The sequence below is a fragment of the Ursus americanus genome, chromosome 10, assembly GCF_024610735.1.
Source record: "Ursus americanus isolate L20-20 chromosome 10, mUrsAme1.1.p, whole genome shotgun sequence".
NCBI lineage: Eukaryota > Metazoa > Chordata > Mammalia > Carnivora > Ursidae > Ursus > Ursus americanus.
Window position 1 is genome coordinate 33,884,436 of NC_142136.1, and position 16,638 is coordinate 33,901,073.

The 16,638-nt window shown below is 38.9% G+C and overlaps 1 protein-coding gene and 1 long non-coding RNA gene across 3 annotated transcripts in view; one reads left to right on the forward strand and one right to left on the reverse strand.

Annotated features, from left to right (window-relative positions):
• Positions 1-1,024: 1,024 nt before the first annotated feature.
• On the reverse strand, positions 1,025-6,338 carry LOC123801109 (uncharacterized). Its single transcript, XR_006782109.2, has 2 exons — positions 6,203-6,338; positions 1,025-4,149 (listed from the first exon to the last, which is right to left on the reverse strand). It is a non-coding gene; the product is annotated as an uncharacterized LOC123801109 (long non-coding RNA).
• Positions 6,339-6,994: 656 nt separating this feature from the next.
• DACH1 (dachshund family transcription factor 1) overlaps positions 6,995-16,638 on the forward strand; it is a 412,079-nt gene continuing 402,435 nt past the window's right edge. Inside the window, exon 1 of one of the 2 annotated variants that reach the window (XM_045811060.2) lies at positions 6,995-8,283. In XM_045811060.2, coding sequence (XP_045667016.2) covers positions 7,448-8,283 — 836 coding nt within the window. In that variant the 5' untranslated portion in view covers positions 6,995-7,447. The remainder of the gene's footprint in view (positions 8,284-16,638) is intronic. The other variant, XM_045811061.2, reaches the window with a different exon arrangement.

Consider the following 16,638-nt stretch of genomic DNA (forward strand, 5'->3'; position numbering starts at 1 on the left):
CCACATTTATTAGGTAGAAATGACACATCTTGCTTCCATGCATATGAGGCTCACCGTTAATTGAGCACTCCAAGAGTCACTGGATGCTAATGATGGCCACATTTTCCAAGCCAGCGTCTTTTTTCCCATGAACTCTAATGACAAGGTGTGTTTTTACTGACAGTTGACTCGGATCAGAGCTTGCAGTATTGTATTTCAGGTTGTGGCTCTGTAAAGCCCTGTAACTTTCTTTGAAGTTAAACAGTGTCAATCTGTTTCCATGTCTGAATAACTCTTAGAAGAGCCTGCCTGACCCAACTCAACTCATTGAAACATACTATTTCCCCATAATTGATGTTCCAAATGAATGTCCTTTCATAATAAAATGTGCTGGAAAACAAAACAGCTTTGCATCCGGCACAAGTTGCATCATAATTAAATTTTATTTTATCCCATCGAGGCATGCTAAATGTTGAGCAAAATATAATTTTAAGTAATTTGTTTGTATTCTTATCTGTAGGAGTTGGAAATTAACAGCGTTGCTAGTTTGCGTTTACTGTTAAGCCTGGAGAGCAGAGAGATTGCTTTGCAAACATTACAGTTATTATGTCTGCAGTTGGTACTCTTTGTATAAATTATTGATCAGCCAGCTTATTTTTCTTTCTGCTTAATGGATATTATAGCATAGCCGTTTACAACGCTATAGTTAAGGTTGTGTCAGCACTTCCATTATAATAAACCCTCTGTTACAGGGGGTTTATAACTTGTTGTAAAAATTTGCTCTGGGCTGAAACTTGACATACAAGATCTCGGGCTGGAAGGTGGCAATTGTTATTCTTTCAACTTTAAAAAAAACTCTTTGTTCTGAAGGGCAATAAATAAATAAACAGTTTATTCTTTTCTAACAATCCTTGAAATTTCTGACTTCAAATAGGACAATTTTTATAGGCTATTTGTCAGACAATGATGTCTTCTTTTACTTAATAAAGCAAAGAGGAAAAAAGACTAAGATAATAAATTACAACAAGAAAGCAGTCAATCAATATAAAGTTTTTAAATCGAGTTTAATACATTTCTCCTAACATTACAAAATTATACAATTCATGTTTTAATATTGAACATGCATTTATACTACATACAACTTCTTCCCCACCCCCATTCCTAGCTATGCATCCCTTAAGCAATTCATAGGTCTTAACACTGATCTTCTTTAGAGGAAAATAAGTTGGGGATATTTAAAGAGAAAGATGTATGACAAGTAGAAAATGCCTCATATTAAAAGGTACAATTGAAGGTAGAATATTTATTAGAAAACTGGGGATTCAAATGTCTGCCTGACTTTTTGACCTTACTTCAATCCAGTCTGCTTTTCCCCTCACAATGGCCTGACTGAAGAGATGAAGGGAAGTAATCTCAATTTATATTATTCTTGTTGCTGCTTCCTTTTACAGTCCAACTCTAAAATGATCTCACTGTGTTTGTTTTTTTATCGAATATTTGGCTGTGCAACTCAATACCAACCCACAGATGGAATTAGGACACTTACACTGGAAATAAGGAGTGATGGACAAGTATAACTAAATTATCAGGGAGAGTTGACTGCCTGTCATGGAAATGATGTAGTTTGGAGTCAGGAAAACAATTCTAGGATGATTGTTTTCTTCTCTTTGTAACTATTCTTCTCTTTGCCATTACCCTCTCTCTTCCCTGGCATGGGTTTCGAGACTTCTTAAAATACGCTCCATAGCCAGCAGAGTATTTTTGGCTACACGTCACCTTCATTCTGAACCAGGAGAAAAGGAGGTGAGGATAGAAGTTTCAGGAAAGAGGAGCCGTGGTACAAATCCTACCATTTGGCTGTGAGATCTATGCAAACAGGAATATGAATAGATAATTACTATATGCATTCAGTAAGCATATATACAGTCCATGCATTTCTATGCTGTAAAACAGGTCAAAGTTATTTATAACCATTTAAACCACTTCTTTATTAAGGACGGAAGTTTGTAATGTAAAGTTTGAGTGCTTCAAGTTATAGTGTGTTCACCTTCAGTTCCCCACCTTCTGTCCTTTGGGTAATTTATCACCGAGCTCTCTGCGCCTGATTAGAGAGTGTATCCGTGAGATAAAAGCCTTATTCCTTGTTCTTGAGGAGAGGCAGGGAATTGGAAAAGAGCGGAAGACTGTGGAAGTGAGAGTCACTAAAAGTCAGAAGTTGGAACCCTAAGTGGGGAAGGCAGAGGCAGAAAGCATAGAAGTAGAGAAGTCTGTGCTTAAGGCAGTCAAAGTTTATCTGCTGAGCTGATTGGTGAGGCCGAATGTCTAAGTTAAAAAGGCTTGAGAGAGTTACTTGGCATAATTTCTCCATCTTCAATGATTTACTACTGAAGTGCAATCATCAATTTTGGACTCTCTCCTGAGAAACGTTTAACAAAGTCAGTGAACTCCTGGTACCCTGATATCTTTCTAGATTTGCCAAACTTGGATAGCTCTTTAATAAACCTCTGCCTGAAGTTTATCTCAGTCTTTTTTTTTTTTTTTCTGTTTCCTATTAAGGAAACAGGTCCATTAGTAAATATGCAGATGTAAAAATGATCTTCCTCTTTACTTCTCCGTTGTGATATATCTTAGAATTGTTCAGAAGTGCACTCTATTGTGAAAGCTATTTGTGCCGGGTGTGCTAATGCACTCTTTGATTGAGTGAATTAGCAGTCATAACAATCTGGCAGTCTGGCCATAGACGTGTGCTCAAATTGATTTGTGTTATGGCTGGACTGGAAAATCTAGTGTTAGTTGTTTTTTGCCCTGGGGCATTGTTTGTACCAAACTCCACTTTTCATTTAATTTTCCAATACATTTTGAAAGATTGAAATGCTTGTGATCAACATTTGATCCACTTGCATTATTTAAAAAAAAATTCTGAAAGTAATTTCAGATTCCAAAAAACCTTGCTTTCAATTAGAGTAAACATAATTAGAGTGACGTCGTGCTCGGAATGGCAAATCTCCCTTTGAATCTATTAAGCGTGTTATCTCCTTGTCCTGTCACTGAAAGGAATTCAGTATATATCTGGAGTATATATCTGTATTTTTTCTGTGCATGCTTCTAATAGAACTTGGGAAAAACTTAAAAGAATAAAATTGTAATGAACCTTTTCTTGTTGCCTTTGTGCATATGCCCAAATTGTTTCTGTTTCACTTAGTGATGCTATAAAAAGAGGATACTCAAAGCTTTCAGGAAATTTTGAGATATACAAGAAACATATGCAGATATGTGTTGTCTTTAAGTTACCCAATCATTTGTTTTTTTATATTCCATGAAATATGCATTTTCAATCTTTTTCTTTCAAATAAGTATATCAATTGCTATACTGAAACTCTGAAGATTTAAAGACACGACTTATCTTGGCTTTGTCAATATTGGTATCTTTCTTACAATCTTCTGTTTTGCAGTCATTTACCAGAATTATAATGCAGCATGAATAAACCTAAAAAATGACTATTGATTACAGAGAAAGCTTTGTGAAATCATTTAGTCAGTTTCCCCACTTGAGAAATCAGTGAATAAAATAGGTCAATAGAAAAGGATGGAAAGGATGTAATACAGTGCTATGCCACCCTGGGTTATAAAAAGGGTCAAAAAATAAATCCCCATAGAATTCATGATTTTATACTCATAAAATAAAATGATACTTACCAAATCCCAACTATAAATCCTCCTTCCTACAGATTTATTCTTCTTTTTTAAACCACAGGTTTGGAAAATACATTTGTATGTTTCCCTGTTTCAGTAGAAGCATTTCCTTGTCACTGCCCCCTTTTAACCAAATAGGATGCCCTCATCATCGAGCTAAAGTGCCTGTTGTCATCCAGGTATTCACCGGGACTTTAGCTGCAACAGCTACTCTGTATTTCCTCACTGTCTCCTGCAACCTTACAGCTCTTCTGAAAACTGCATTTCATACTGCACTGAACTCTGTATCCTGTGTCGATTTTTGTTAAGTAATAGATGGTGAGACCTGAGACCACTCTCTCTATTAGTTCCCATTCATTGGGATGTCGTTGGGGGCACAGGAGGAGCGGGGAGGAGAGGGGAGGGGCCAGGAGGGGGCAGAGGGAGGGAAGAAAATACCTTCCCTGAACTGGTACAAGCTCAGCTTCAAACGACATCCTAGGAAAGAAATTAAAGACTTCTTAATTAGTGCAGCAATTAAGCTTTCTTGGTAGCATTTTAATCAGCACAGACCCTATCAAAGGACAAACAGAACGATTTGCAGGTCTTTGAATTTTAAACAGTCTTATTGATTTCAGCACAATACGTCTTCACAAAACACAGGGAGAATTTTCTAATATCAGTTACAGTACTTTGAGTTTTGCTTATGCAAATTGAGTACAGGTTGGAAAAGATGAGATGGAGGGAGAGGACCTGAAACAGCCAGAGATGTAAAACAATAAACAAACAAGACAAAAGCTTTGAAAGCTAAAGATGCAGTGGAAAGAGTGAGAATTTGAAATCTCTGTGGAGTTGATTTATCTGCTGTTGTTAAATACTGTTTGCCCTAATCATTGGTAACATTTCTCAAAAAAGAAAAAAGGAAAGAATCTTAAATCTTAAAATATGTGAGGTTTTTTCCCTTACATATCTTAATTTGCATTATATGCTTTTTCTAATCCTATTGTTTGATCAAAGGGGCAAGTGGTAGTTCCCAGAAACGGTTTAGAGACCTGAGATGGGGAGTGAGGGGGGAGTGAGATCCCATTCAGGTGCAGGTAAATGCCCCAAGCCCTACCGCAACACGGAACATGTGCTGGGAGGCGCAGGATTCCCTGCAGAAAATTTGGAGTTTGCTTCGAAGCTGGGTGGGATTATGGCTTGGTCAGCTATTATTATTTCCTGCCTGTGGCTTCCGAATATGGCAGGTATTGGGTGAGTGGCAGTTTAAGGAAATGTGAGAAATGAGAATGGTAAGGGCAGATTTTCAGCACTTAATTCTGATTTTTTTCCTATTTCTGGATCTAGAATTTAAAATGAGGAAACTGTAGTTTAGCATTTCAAACTATATCAGAGTTTATTAGAGTTGTGCATGCAATTCCAAAATAAAATTAGTGTTTCAGGGCTCTTTGTCTTCTCCTCCACTCACTAACATGTAATTTGGCATTTTTAAAAAAAGGTAATATTTTCCAAAACATGTGTGAACACTTAATGTGGTGTTTTGATATATATGATACATATTGAATCCCTATTTTGGAGGACTGATAGGAGGAGTGAAAAAGTAATATAAATTATTTCCGAGTGTATTAAAATACATTGGCTAACCAGGCCAAACAACTGTGTAAACTTCAGCTATCTTTGTAGAAGTTTATCTACTTTTTGGCAACCATCAATTTCTGAATTCTTATGACCCAGAAAAGCCTCCTGATATAATTGCTGTGCCCCAAAAAGTTTAGCATCAACTTAGACAAATTAGTGGTGCCACATTTCTCTGTAGATATTTCCACTACCTTTTGTCACTAAACTTCAAAAAGTTTAGAGAATTAAAATGACAAAGAGAAATGTGATAATCATTTCAGCACCAAAATGGCAGAATTTCATTATGAAATTTCCCAACACTGTGAACCTGATGCTAATAGTTTATTTTTAAATCTGCCCAATGCCAAAGCATTGTTTTTATCTTGTGAAGTTAATAAACACGTGTAGGCAGGATTAAAGCCTAATTATTTCAGATTCTTAGAGATACAAACAGAGAACAAACTTGACCTATGCTCAAATTGTATGTTGGTCAAAAATCCTTGAAAAAAAAAAAATACCTCCATGCAACAAGTTAGAAAGAGAAGAGAAGGAGAGAGGAAGGCAAAGAGGAAGAGAGTCAGTCTAAACTCAGCTTAATATTTTAAAGCACAGCTACCCTTTCTGCTTTTACAAGTCAACTAGTGAGCTTGTTTTGTTCTTTTCATTATTTACAAAACACATTTGTACTGACAAACTGAAAAGGACTTTCCCAAAATACACTGAAACTTCTCAAATATGAAAGAAAATGTGTTATTCATATAACACACTGGCAATTAGCATTGGGTCTGAGGATAGTTGTCTTCTATGCAAGACAGGTGAATTAATTACAGAGTTTTAAGTAAGAAAAAAAAAGTGTTTTCTTTTTTTCCACTTTCTAAATCTTCAAGGATGCCTGATCTCTTTAAAGTCTCTAGGTAAAGTAAGCATTTCTGACCTGCTTTGGGGGTGAAAGTGAAGTTATTCGGAACGATCCACATCATGGCAAGCATTTCTTTCTTTCCACAATCTATCAGGAAATAAGAAACTGAATACAGAGGATTCCATTATTCTTAAGTGACTTCAGACCGACTTTCCCCCCCACAATTTGAAAGCTGTCCTGGAATTTTCACCATCTTTACGCTAACAAATAATCTAATAAATAGAGTAAAGCAATCAGATGCAGAAAACATAAGCTTTGCTTACATGTGAATCTTCCTGAAAATAATCTCTTAATAATCATCAAGTGAGGGGATGTGTTTTCATTTATATCTTAATGCAAAAAACGAGCGGAGATATATCCTAAATCCTTGACGGAGAGCTCAGAGCGCTCTGGCTCCTCTTTAAGTTGGCAGGCGATTGCTTAGAAGGTTTTGGAAAAAATTACGAGTCGTCGCGGACGAAATGGAATATTAGGCATGCAATCTAACGGTAGTAGAAGAAGAGAAGTAGATCATCTCCCTCTCCTTTTCCGATCGCCACTTCTGTGTCCCCGGCTTTTCCTCTCCGTCCCTTGCATAGTTTCTTCCTTGTCCTCCCCCTCCCCTCCTTCTTTTCTCCCTCACTCGCTTTCCCTCAGTGTCTCGCGCTCTCGGAGTGTCTGCTCCGAGTTCCTGGTTGGATAATTTGGGTTAATACTAGTGAGTGAGGTTTTTGCGGCTTCAAAGGGTATTTCAAGTTTCCGGAGCTCCTCCCCTCTGCACCGTGTGACAACAACAACTCGTCCAGCCGGCAGCCTGCACTTTTCAGCTCATTTTCTCTCTGTCATTCCCCTCTCAATCTTTGATCAATGTACTTGCCAGGGAGAACCCAAGTCCTTCAAACCTCCTCCTTTTCACCTTCATCCTTAACTTTGTGCTAGAGCGGGACCCACACAACAACAGCCGACCCTCCCTGCCCCCGCCCCCCCCCCCACCCAGCCCCCGATCCCAGCCCCCGGAGAGGACTCGCATTTCGACTTGCGGGACACTTTTGTGCGTTTCTCTCCAGAGCGCCTCTCGCGCTCGCCCCTCCTGCACTCGCTCTTTCTTACCCTCACCTCCTTTTTTCCCCCTTTTCTCTCCCTTTCTCCTTCTCGTTCTCCCCTAGAGTTGTTGTTGTTGCCCCCTAGCTCCTTCTCCCCCTTTTCCCCCTTCCCCTCCCCGGGGTGTGTGGCAACTTTTCCCCTCGCTTCTCCTTCTTCTGTTTCCCCTTATATGTGACCATGGCAGTGCCGGCGGCTTTGATCCCTCCGACCCAGCTGGTCCCCCCTCAACCCCCGATCTCCACGTCTGCTTCCTCCTCCGGCACCACCACCTCCACCTCCTCGGCGACCTCGTCTCCGGCTCCGTCCATCGGGCCCCCGGCGTCCTCAGGGCCAACTCTGTTCCGGCCGGAGCCCATCGCTTCAGCGGCGGCGGCGGCGGCCACAGTCACCTCCACCGGCGGTGGCGGCGGCGCGGGCAACGGAGGCGGCGGCGGCGGCAGCAGCAACTGCAACCCCAGCCTGGCGACCGCGAGCAGCGGCGGCGGCGGCGGCGGCAGCAGCGGCGGCGGCGGCGGCGGCGGCGGCATTAGCGCTGGCGGCGGCGGCGCCTCCAGCACCCCCATCAACGCGAGCACCGGCAGCAGCAGCAGCAGCAGCAGTAGCAGCAGCAGTAGCAGCAGCAGCAGCAGCAGCAGTAGCAGTAGCAGCAGCAGCTGCGGCCCCCTCCCCGGGAAACCCGTGTACTCGACCCCGTCCCCAGTGGAAAACACCCCTCAGAATAATGAGTGCAAAATGGTGGATCTGAGGGGGGCCAAAGTGGCTTCCTTCACGGTGGAGGGCTGCGAGCTGATCTGCCTGCCCCAGGCTTTCGACCTGTTCCTGAAGCACTTGGTGGGGGGCTTGCACACGGTCTACACCAAGCTGAAGCGGCTGGAGATCACGCCGGTGGTGTGCAATGTGGAACAGGTTCGCATCCTGAGGGGACTGGGCGCCATCCAGCCCGGAGTGAACCGCTGCAAACTCATCTCCAGGAAGGACTTCGAGACCCTCTACAATGACTGCACCAACGCAAGGTAAAGAGCGGGGGCAGCCCCGCCGCCCGCGGTCCCTTCCCTCCCGCCTCCTCACCCTTCCCTCACTCCCTTCCTGGCGCCGCTTGCTCCGCGCGCCCGCGAGCCGCGCGCCCTGGAGAGCGCGGCCCTCTCCTCCCTTTCCTCGAGGCTCGCCAGCCGCTCCCGACCCTCTGAGAAGTTGGCACCTCACCCTGCCCAGATCTCGCTCTTCCGCCCGGTCCGCACCTCGCTCGCCTGGGCGCAGGGGTTTGGCTGCTGTGGGACGCGGGAACCCCAAGCCTCGGGGTGGAGGGGGCGGGAAGGAGGAGGACGGTGCGTTTCCAGGAGCCACAGCCCCCTTCCTGGGCCGCGCCAGCGTCTGGAGACCCCTCTCAGCGCGGCTGCCCGAGTGTGTGCTCCCTCGGGCCCGGGTTCCTCGGCGGGCCGAGGGACACCGGCGGGGCTGGTCGGCGGTGCCGAGCGGCGTCCCGGGGGCGGGGAGAGGTCGTGACCCTGACCGCAGGGTTCGGGAGCGGGAAGACGCGCCCCGGATGAGGGGCCCACGAAGTCGCAGGAGTGGGCCCCGTCGAGGTCGGGAGGGGAAAGACCTCCGAGGCGGAGAGGCCCGGGGCAATCCCGAGAGACCCGCAGCAAGCTCAGCCCCAGAGCCCTGAGGGGAAGCCCGCTGAGGGGAGGGGTCTGTGTGTGCGCGCACGTGTGCGTGTGTCCGCATGTGAGCTTGTGCAAAGGAGAGAAAGGGGTACGTTAGCCCCGGGGCAGATGCGGGGGAACCAGCAGGTTTCCTTCTGTAGGGGGAGGTGACTGGGTGCCTGAGACTCTTGGAAGCTGAGCTGGAGAGATGGGGAAGGAAGACTAAAGCGCACACTCTTTCCCTCTCTCCCTCTCCAAACTGTTTTTCTTTTCCTCTTTCTTTCCTTTTTCTTTTTTTTTTTTCCTCCTTCTCCTTCTTTTTTTAAAAAGGTTAGTAGCTCACGCATTGAACAGGTGCAAGCTTTGCATTGGGATGTTCTGCAGACCTGAATGCCCAGTGCCGTGGCTACTACGACAGCCCGGCATAGCGCGCGAACCCTGGAGGCCCGGAGACTCGGTGCCTGGCTGGACCGGTTTTATGCTAATGAACGATCACTGGGGGAGGATCTACCGAGAGGGGGCGGGAGTGGGGTAACTTGTCAGTTTCGGGGTAGAAAAGATCATTCCACCCGCTGTTGCAGTTCCGCTTTGTACCCCGTTCTAAGCAGAGGGAAAAGTTGAGATGCCAGGAGAAAGAGAGTAGGGAAAGTTGAATACCAGAAGCGGGCGCGTGGCAACTGCGCGCAAAATTTGCGCAGAGACTTCGGTACTCTCCAAATAAGTTTTAAGACTGGGAGAAGGAACGGAGTTGTATTCTCTTAGGGTGTTTGTCCCCTGATGGTGCTAGGGAAACTGAAGTGGGAAGGAAAGAAGGGTAGTACGAGACCAGAAGGAAGCAGGGGTGAAAAAGCCCCTAGCTATTTCTTCCTTGGAAGACTTCTGGCTGGTGCCCTGGGAAGGCTGTAGGGCGAAAAAGACTCCCAACTCCCAAGCCTGCAAATGTCCTATTCTGACTTAACCAGAAACTCTTTTCCTAGTTTGTTTGCCATTCTTTGCATGGGGGCATGGGTGTGGATCTGGGTTTTGAACCTCCATTTCTATTATTTTTGGGTGAATGCTGAGAGCGCGTGCATGTGTGTAGGCGCGCTCACGTGCCCAAGAGTATGGACAGGTGGCAGTAAAGATTGAGGGATAATCTTGATCAGTAACGTCATTTACCGAGATAATCGGAGTCCTTGGACGTCCAGACGATAAAATATTTGCCAACAATCTATTGTTAAAAGTACTCGAATCAGTGCAGAAAATTGTTACAGAGTTGTTATAAAGAATGCTAGTCGAAATTTGAAGCCAGTTCAGATATGATTGTTATAAAATTGTCTACCTATCCAGTAAATTGGTGAAGAGCTACTGTTTTTCTCTTTAGTAATCAAACCACTCTGCTCTCGAAATCTTTGTGTGTTTCTTACAGTACATACTGTACTAATTAATGACCATTTCACATAACACAAAAAAATTGCTAGAGAAACTTCCTTCAATGACAGCAATGTTATAATCACCGTAAGGCAGGTAGTGTTACATCTCTTACAATTATTCCCTTGATTTTTTTTTCTTGAAATTTTGCTTAGAGTTTGGAACTGAGGTCCTCACTATATGGTTGGAGAATATTCTTAAAGTTATTAACAAAAATGTTTTAATTAGTTTTTTTCCCTTGAGGTTAACAATAGCTCTGGAGTTTAACCTTTCACAGAAGGATAAGTTAAATCTAACAGAACTGTTTTATCCCTTCAAAAATATTTCATCAATACTCTAATTATATTTCAATCACCTGGTCTTAATACTTTACAATTAAGTGTGTTATTCTAAAACTCAATTTCAGGTTATTTTTAAGATAAATGTGGTAAGTTTGTTGATTTATTCTTGCATTTTGATCTTTTATCAACTATAAGGCTTACTCAAACCTATATATATGCAAATACTGCAGACATTAACCTTAGAAGATGTGTAATTGGAGATCTTCACCTAGGTTTTCCTAACTCTGCCACTGACTTAAAAAATAGAAAACTTATCATTGAACTTTCTCTCACCAAAACATACTGTTTACATTATCTTATTATTTTTAATGATAATTACAAGTGTTACTGTCTTATTTCTTAGCTTTGAAAGCAATACCTACAATATTTTGCATCTTGAATTTACAAAACTAAAATTACTTTTTCCATTCAAGTCCAGTTTATGCCTTTGCTGTTAAGATCCTTTTTCATTCACCTAGGTATATTGATTTCTTTCATTCTGGCTTCTTTCTCCTCTGGCTACTAAAGAGACTATCTAAAGGAATAATTTATGCAAAAGATAAGACAACTGAGCAGAAAGGCAAACCATATAAAATACTGTATACATAGTGTGCAAGAAACATCAAATCTTAGCACTCTCATCTTTTTACAGAACATATATCTAATTCTGTCTCTTAATAGCATTTAGATACCAGAGAATCTGAGAAACCAAAATGATGTTAAAAGGAAAAAAAAGGTCCATAAACTTGCTCAAAGTGGTTCAGTAAGTTGGTGACAAACCTTAGAGTGGATTTAATTTGCTTGGGGCTATTGCATTAGTATGCTATCTATAAAAACTAGAATAAATGCTGAAGCCATCTGTCACTACCACAAGGAGAAGAAACAGAGACTATCACCTGCTTGATAGTAAAGCCAAAAGTAAGAGTCTGAAAAATGAGAGAAAATGTCAGGAAATATATTTAAAAGTTGTCAAAGGACACAGTCTGACCTTGATCAGCTTCCTCCAATTATTATTTTTAAACTAAACATTAGTTGCATGAACTTGGCTGGTGCAACAGAGGTCACTTAATTAACTGGTAACCAGTAAACAACAACAACAAAAGAAAATTATGCACATGGTCAAGTCTGTGTTTGTATGAGTCAGTAGCTTGTTTGTAGATTTGAGTTAGGATTCAATTTTCTGTGAATTCAGGTAATAAAAAGTGATTCTGCTGTATTTTGTTATCTAAAATGTTTATTTTTTGAATATTGCCAGAGGGTGATTTTGTCTCAGGATCTTTCAAACCAGATTATGATTTGGGTCTTACGTAGCCCTAGATTTGTGGAGTTTCTAACTTAAATAGATTCTGGTTAATTTTATCAGACATTTTATATGCATATAGATATTTTCACAAACAGTATTCTTTTGTCTTAAAAGTCAATACCATCCATAGACAGCAAATTGAAAGACTTTTCAAGTCATTTTTGTCCAGTAGTAATATATGGATGCAATTTTGGTATAAGAAGTATAAAATATTTTCCAATTTTGGCTCTGTTTTTCGTCAGGAGTTTTAATAAAGATGGCAAACTGAACCAGTCTATATTTATTGAACATTTCCCCCGTTGCATGTTTTTCAGTGGCACAGACTTATGCACTTCTTCTGCATTGGTAATAGAAAGTTTCAACACAAATACAGATTCACTTCTAACAGATAATTACAATACTTGGCATAGATAAATTAAAAAATTACTTCAAATGAAGAGAGACTATGCTTTTGAAGTTTTTGTATTACAGCCGATTAATGGCTCCTATAAAGTCTAATGTTTCATTTTATAACATTTCCTAAAGAATATGACATAATTAGAAGAGTAAGGCCTAAAATATGAAAGTTTAAGTTTGGTCCCACCACTTATTTCTGTATATTTTTAAAATGTTAGTAAATTACAGTGTAATAACTAATACATAAACAAAATCTGAGAATATTCTAACCTAAGATTTACCTTGGTCAATCGTGTTATACTGCATTAATACAAATTCCTGAGTTACTTAGGTATTTTTCAAACCTGTTGTTTTTCTTGGAGTTAGTCTCCAATAATACATATAGTCATTATTGTAAAGAGTGCACATAGTTATGAAGATAGTTTACTTTCTGAACTCCACAGATGACTAGTTAATGTTTTGAGATACTTATTTTGATTTGCACATAGGATATTTTATTTTGTGGAGCTCCAAATATTATATAAAATAAACAAGCTATTTTGTTTCAGAGTTCCCTTCCTTCCATAAATTCTTTGTATCACATTTAATACAGAATTTGTAAACCTTCATCTTATTTGTCCAAATCTGCTGTTATTTTTTGTTTAATCTACATTTCACGGAAGTTGCATATAAATTACTGAGACCAATATTAGCCACTCTCCTTTTGCCTCAGTACCTCCCCCAACCTTCTGAGATGTGACACCCAATATTGATTAAAGTCTTGGCTGGATTTGAGCATAAATCACTCTACTCTTTGGTGATTTACCATGTGTGATTCACCAGCATACGAAAACATAATATGCTTTATTGTTTCTCATTTGATGTTTTGTTTTTGGAATGTAAGTAGCATTTGTAAATTAGCTTAATGTGCAACGAAGTAGTTGTTATTTTAGGAACAATTTGTGCTTTGACTATCAATTAGTATTATTTTATCTTTCCAAGTTATTTTACTAAATTGTTTAATACAATTGCCTTTGTTAATCAAGTAAAATAATCATTTAAATTGCATTGTATTAGCAACATAGAACCCACGTATTGCAAAATACAATAAGAAATGCAACTCTCACAGGTTTTAAACTGTTTCCTTTTGAATCTTTGTTTGAAGAAATTAGTTTGAAGTAAGCCTTCTAAATAGGTACAGGTGAGTCCTCTAGATTTCGCTAAACATTTTGATTTTAAGGTTTTTGTTACTTGGTTCTTTAACAAAGAGCTGGCCTGAATTTTATCTTTTAAGAATTTCATTTTCAGATTGTTCACAGGGGAAAAAAGTCACATCAAGTTATAGGCCTTTAAGATGACAGGGAATGTAAAAAAGTTGATATTAACTATTTGGGTATTTAAATATGTAATTAAGATAAAATTTTATCATTTTATGTTTGAATTGTTAAAAGAATAGAGTGACCTTACCATGTACCAGCACGGCCTATCTCTTAACTGAGTTACTGCATTGTGATTGGTCAGCTATGTATATACATATATACGTGTGTATTATTGTTTAAATGATACAACTTAAACATTTTAGCTAAGAATACATTAAAATACATTTATATTTATATTTTTAGGCTTTGAGACTGCATGAAGGGTCCTCTTTTCCATTATATTTGTTATGTTCAATAATTTATTTTTTAATGAAGAAAACCCTGAATTAAAAGCTCACCAAGTGGGGCTCCGATATGTGTTATAATAAAAGGCCCTGGTCTTCACATTTATGTGTTTCAGGCATAGCAGAGGCTTTGTGAGCCCACATTGTACTCAAATTCCTTTAGTTTTCTTCTTCTCAATTTGCCTGAAGTGTTTCCAGTCAAAAGTAATTTTTTGCTACAGTGAATGTCTTTCAAAATAACTTTTAATTGTTGATACATGCTTTTTAGTATATGCCACAGTACAGAAATGACTTCATTCAAATAGTGAGCGTAGTTTACCAAATTATCTCTTTGGGAAACAAGAATACCGAGATTAGTATCTTTATATTTGGTCCAGTAATTAGTTGTTATTAGATTAACTGGTGGGTCACTTTATTTCGATGTACCTACTTACTTTGAGAAGGTTTCTAAGAATTTTTAGAGTGTATGTATTATAGTTTATGATTAACTTTATATTTAAGTGTGCAAATGACTATGAACAGAATTTCTATCCATTCAGTATAAATTAGGCAATCAATCAATGAAATCTCAGTTTTTCAAAGTAATGATAGAATTAAAATTAGTTGAATAAAATAGCGGATAATTGTCAATTTATGTATGTAGATATATATATGTGTGTATATATATATATATAAAATCATATAAAAAGAATAATTCAAATTACTACTTGATCCAAAATCAGGGACCTTGAACCAAGTACACTTTAAATTTCTTGTGTATTCTGACTTGGATTTACTTTATATGCTAAGAGGATTCTAATTTACCCATTTAAACAAATTCATCTGTAGATTTTTCTAAATTGGATATTGAAGTGGCCAATGACTGAATTTTGTTAAAGGTGTGGCCCTGTTGCTTTCTGATTCAAATTAGCTTGGAGCTGGGCCAGGATATCAAGCTGGGATTCTTTTACACGTTTAAATGTACGTGACTTGAGTGAAAGTTGTCAAAGACAACTTACTAAACTGGAAAACTCACTATATCATTATTTAATTGCTCTTATAATTTTGTGCTTATAAGTATATTGATGTGTCTAATACTATGCGGCACAGCAACATGCTGAAAGCTACCTGCTTTTAAAGAAAGTTTTAGAGAGCAGTGATTGAAAAAGAAGACAGCTTAGCTGAAGCATCTAAAGCATATTATTATATAAGATGAATATAATACCTGGAAGCATTGCATGTTTTTAGGAGGAAGTCAAAACTATATACTATGATCTGAAGAACATAAATGCAATTTAATGTAAGTAGACTTATAATAATCCTGCAGTGGATTTTGAAGGTGGTATATGTTTGACCAAAAAAAAAAAAAAAAATGGATATGCTTTTCAGGCATGATTTTCACAAAGCAATAATGAACTAGGCAACTAAGTATATTGGTTACTTTTAGTTAGTAACATTGAAGAATTGGGGAATGTTTCCTTTTCTTAGAATACAGGAATGGAGAGCTAAACAAGTGTTAAGAAGTCACAGTGTAACTTATCTTTGAATTTATATACTATCAAATGTTTCTAAATAATTAGATTGCTCTTCCAGTCACAACCGGAAAAAAATAATACTTTTCTTCAAGGACAAACAAAACATATTCAGGAAAGAAAGAGTACTAGTTGAAAGGGAATTATTTTATGGATGCACATAGAGCATTTGCAGTAAATACTTGCTAATTCAATTTAAGGGATACTGGTCATTGCTTAAGGAAAGATAATGAAAATAAATCTCTAGGATATGTTAATCAAGAAATGCTTTATTATATTCACATATCAAGCAGACAAAGTATTTTGTGAAAATCTTAAACTGATTGTATTCTGAAATTTTATTAATAGCAACAGTAAATGAACTGTATTATTCATAGCCCTATATTATGTATGAACAAAGCAAATCACTGAAGGTGTAACAAATCTTTGAACCCACTTCTGCTCTGCAGAAATATACTGTTATATCCAAAAGTGTTAAATCCCATTCTATATTTAAAAAATCTTGGAAATAATACTTATTTCTTGAGTTAGGCAATTTGTAGTTTAATAGGGCCTTTGGATTTTAAATGAATAATTTAGAACACCTTTAATTATCCTCTTACCAGTCACACATTTTATACTAAGATAGATGTCCTTCTGTATGCAACAAGTGTAAAATTTTTATCAGTATTTTAGAGGTCTTTGTGGTGGATATCTTTGTTTATATTAACCTTAGCCTGTTTGTAGTATATGTTTTTATTCTTAAATAATTATAATATCTTTATTAGAAAAGCTTTTATGTATATGTATATGTCTGTATGTATTTTCTCTCTCTCTCTCTTTCTCTGTCTTACACACACACACACACACACACACACACACACACACACACACACACAGACTTGTAGGACATAGGGCCAGAGGACAACCAACTTACCAAAAAATTGACTTTAATTTTGTTTTCTGTAATTTATTGAGATATAAAATAGCACAGAGAAAGAAATTCTGCTTTACTGAATGACAACAGAAAACATATTTAAAATTAATTTTAGCATGAATGAAGTAATTTATACTTAAGTATTTTAAAATATAATAAACAATGTTACATGGTTATTAGGACGGTGATTAAAAACTTACCCTAGTTTTCCTATACCTTTATGTCTA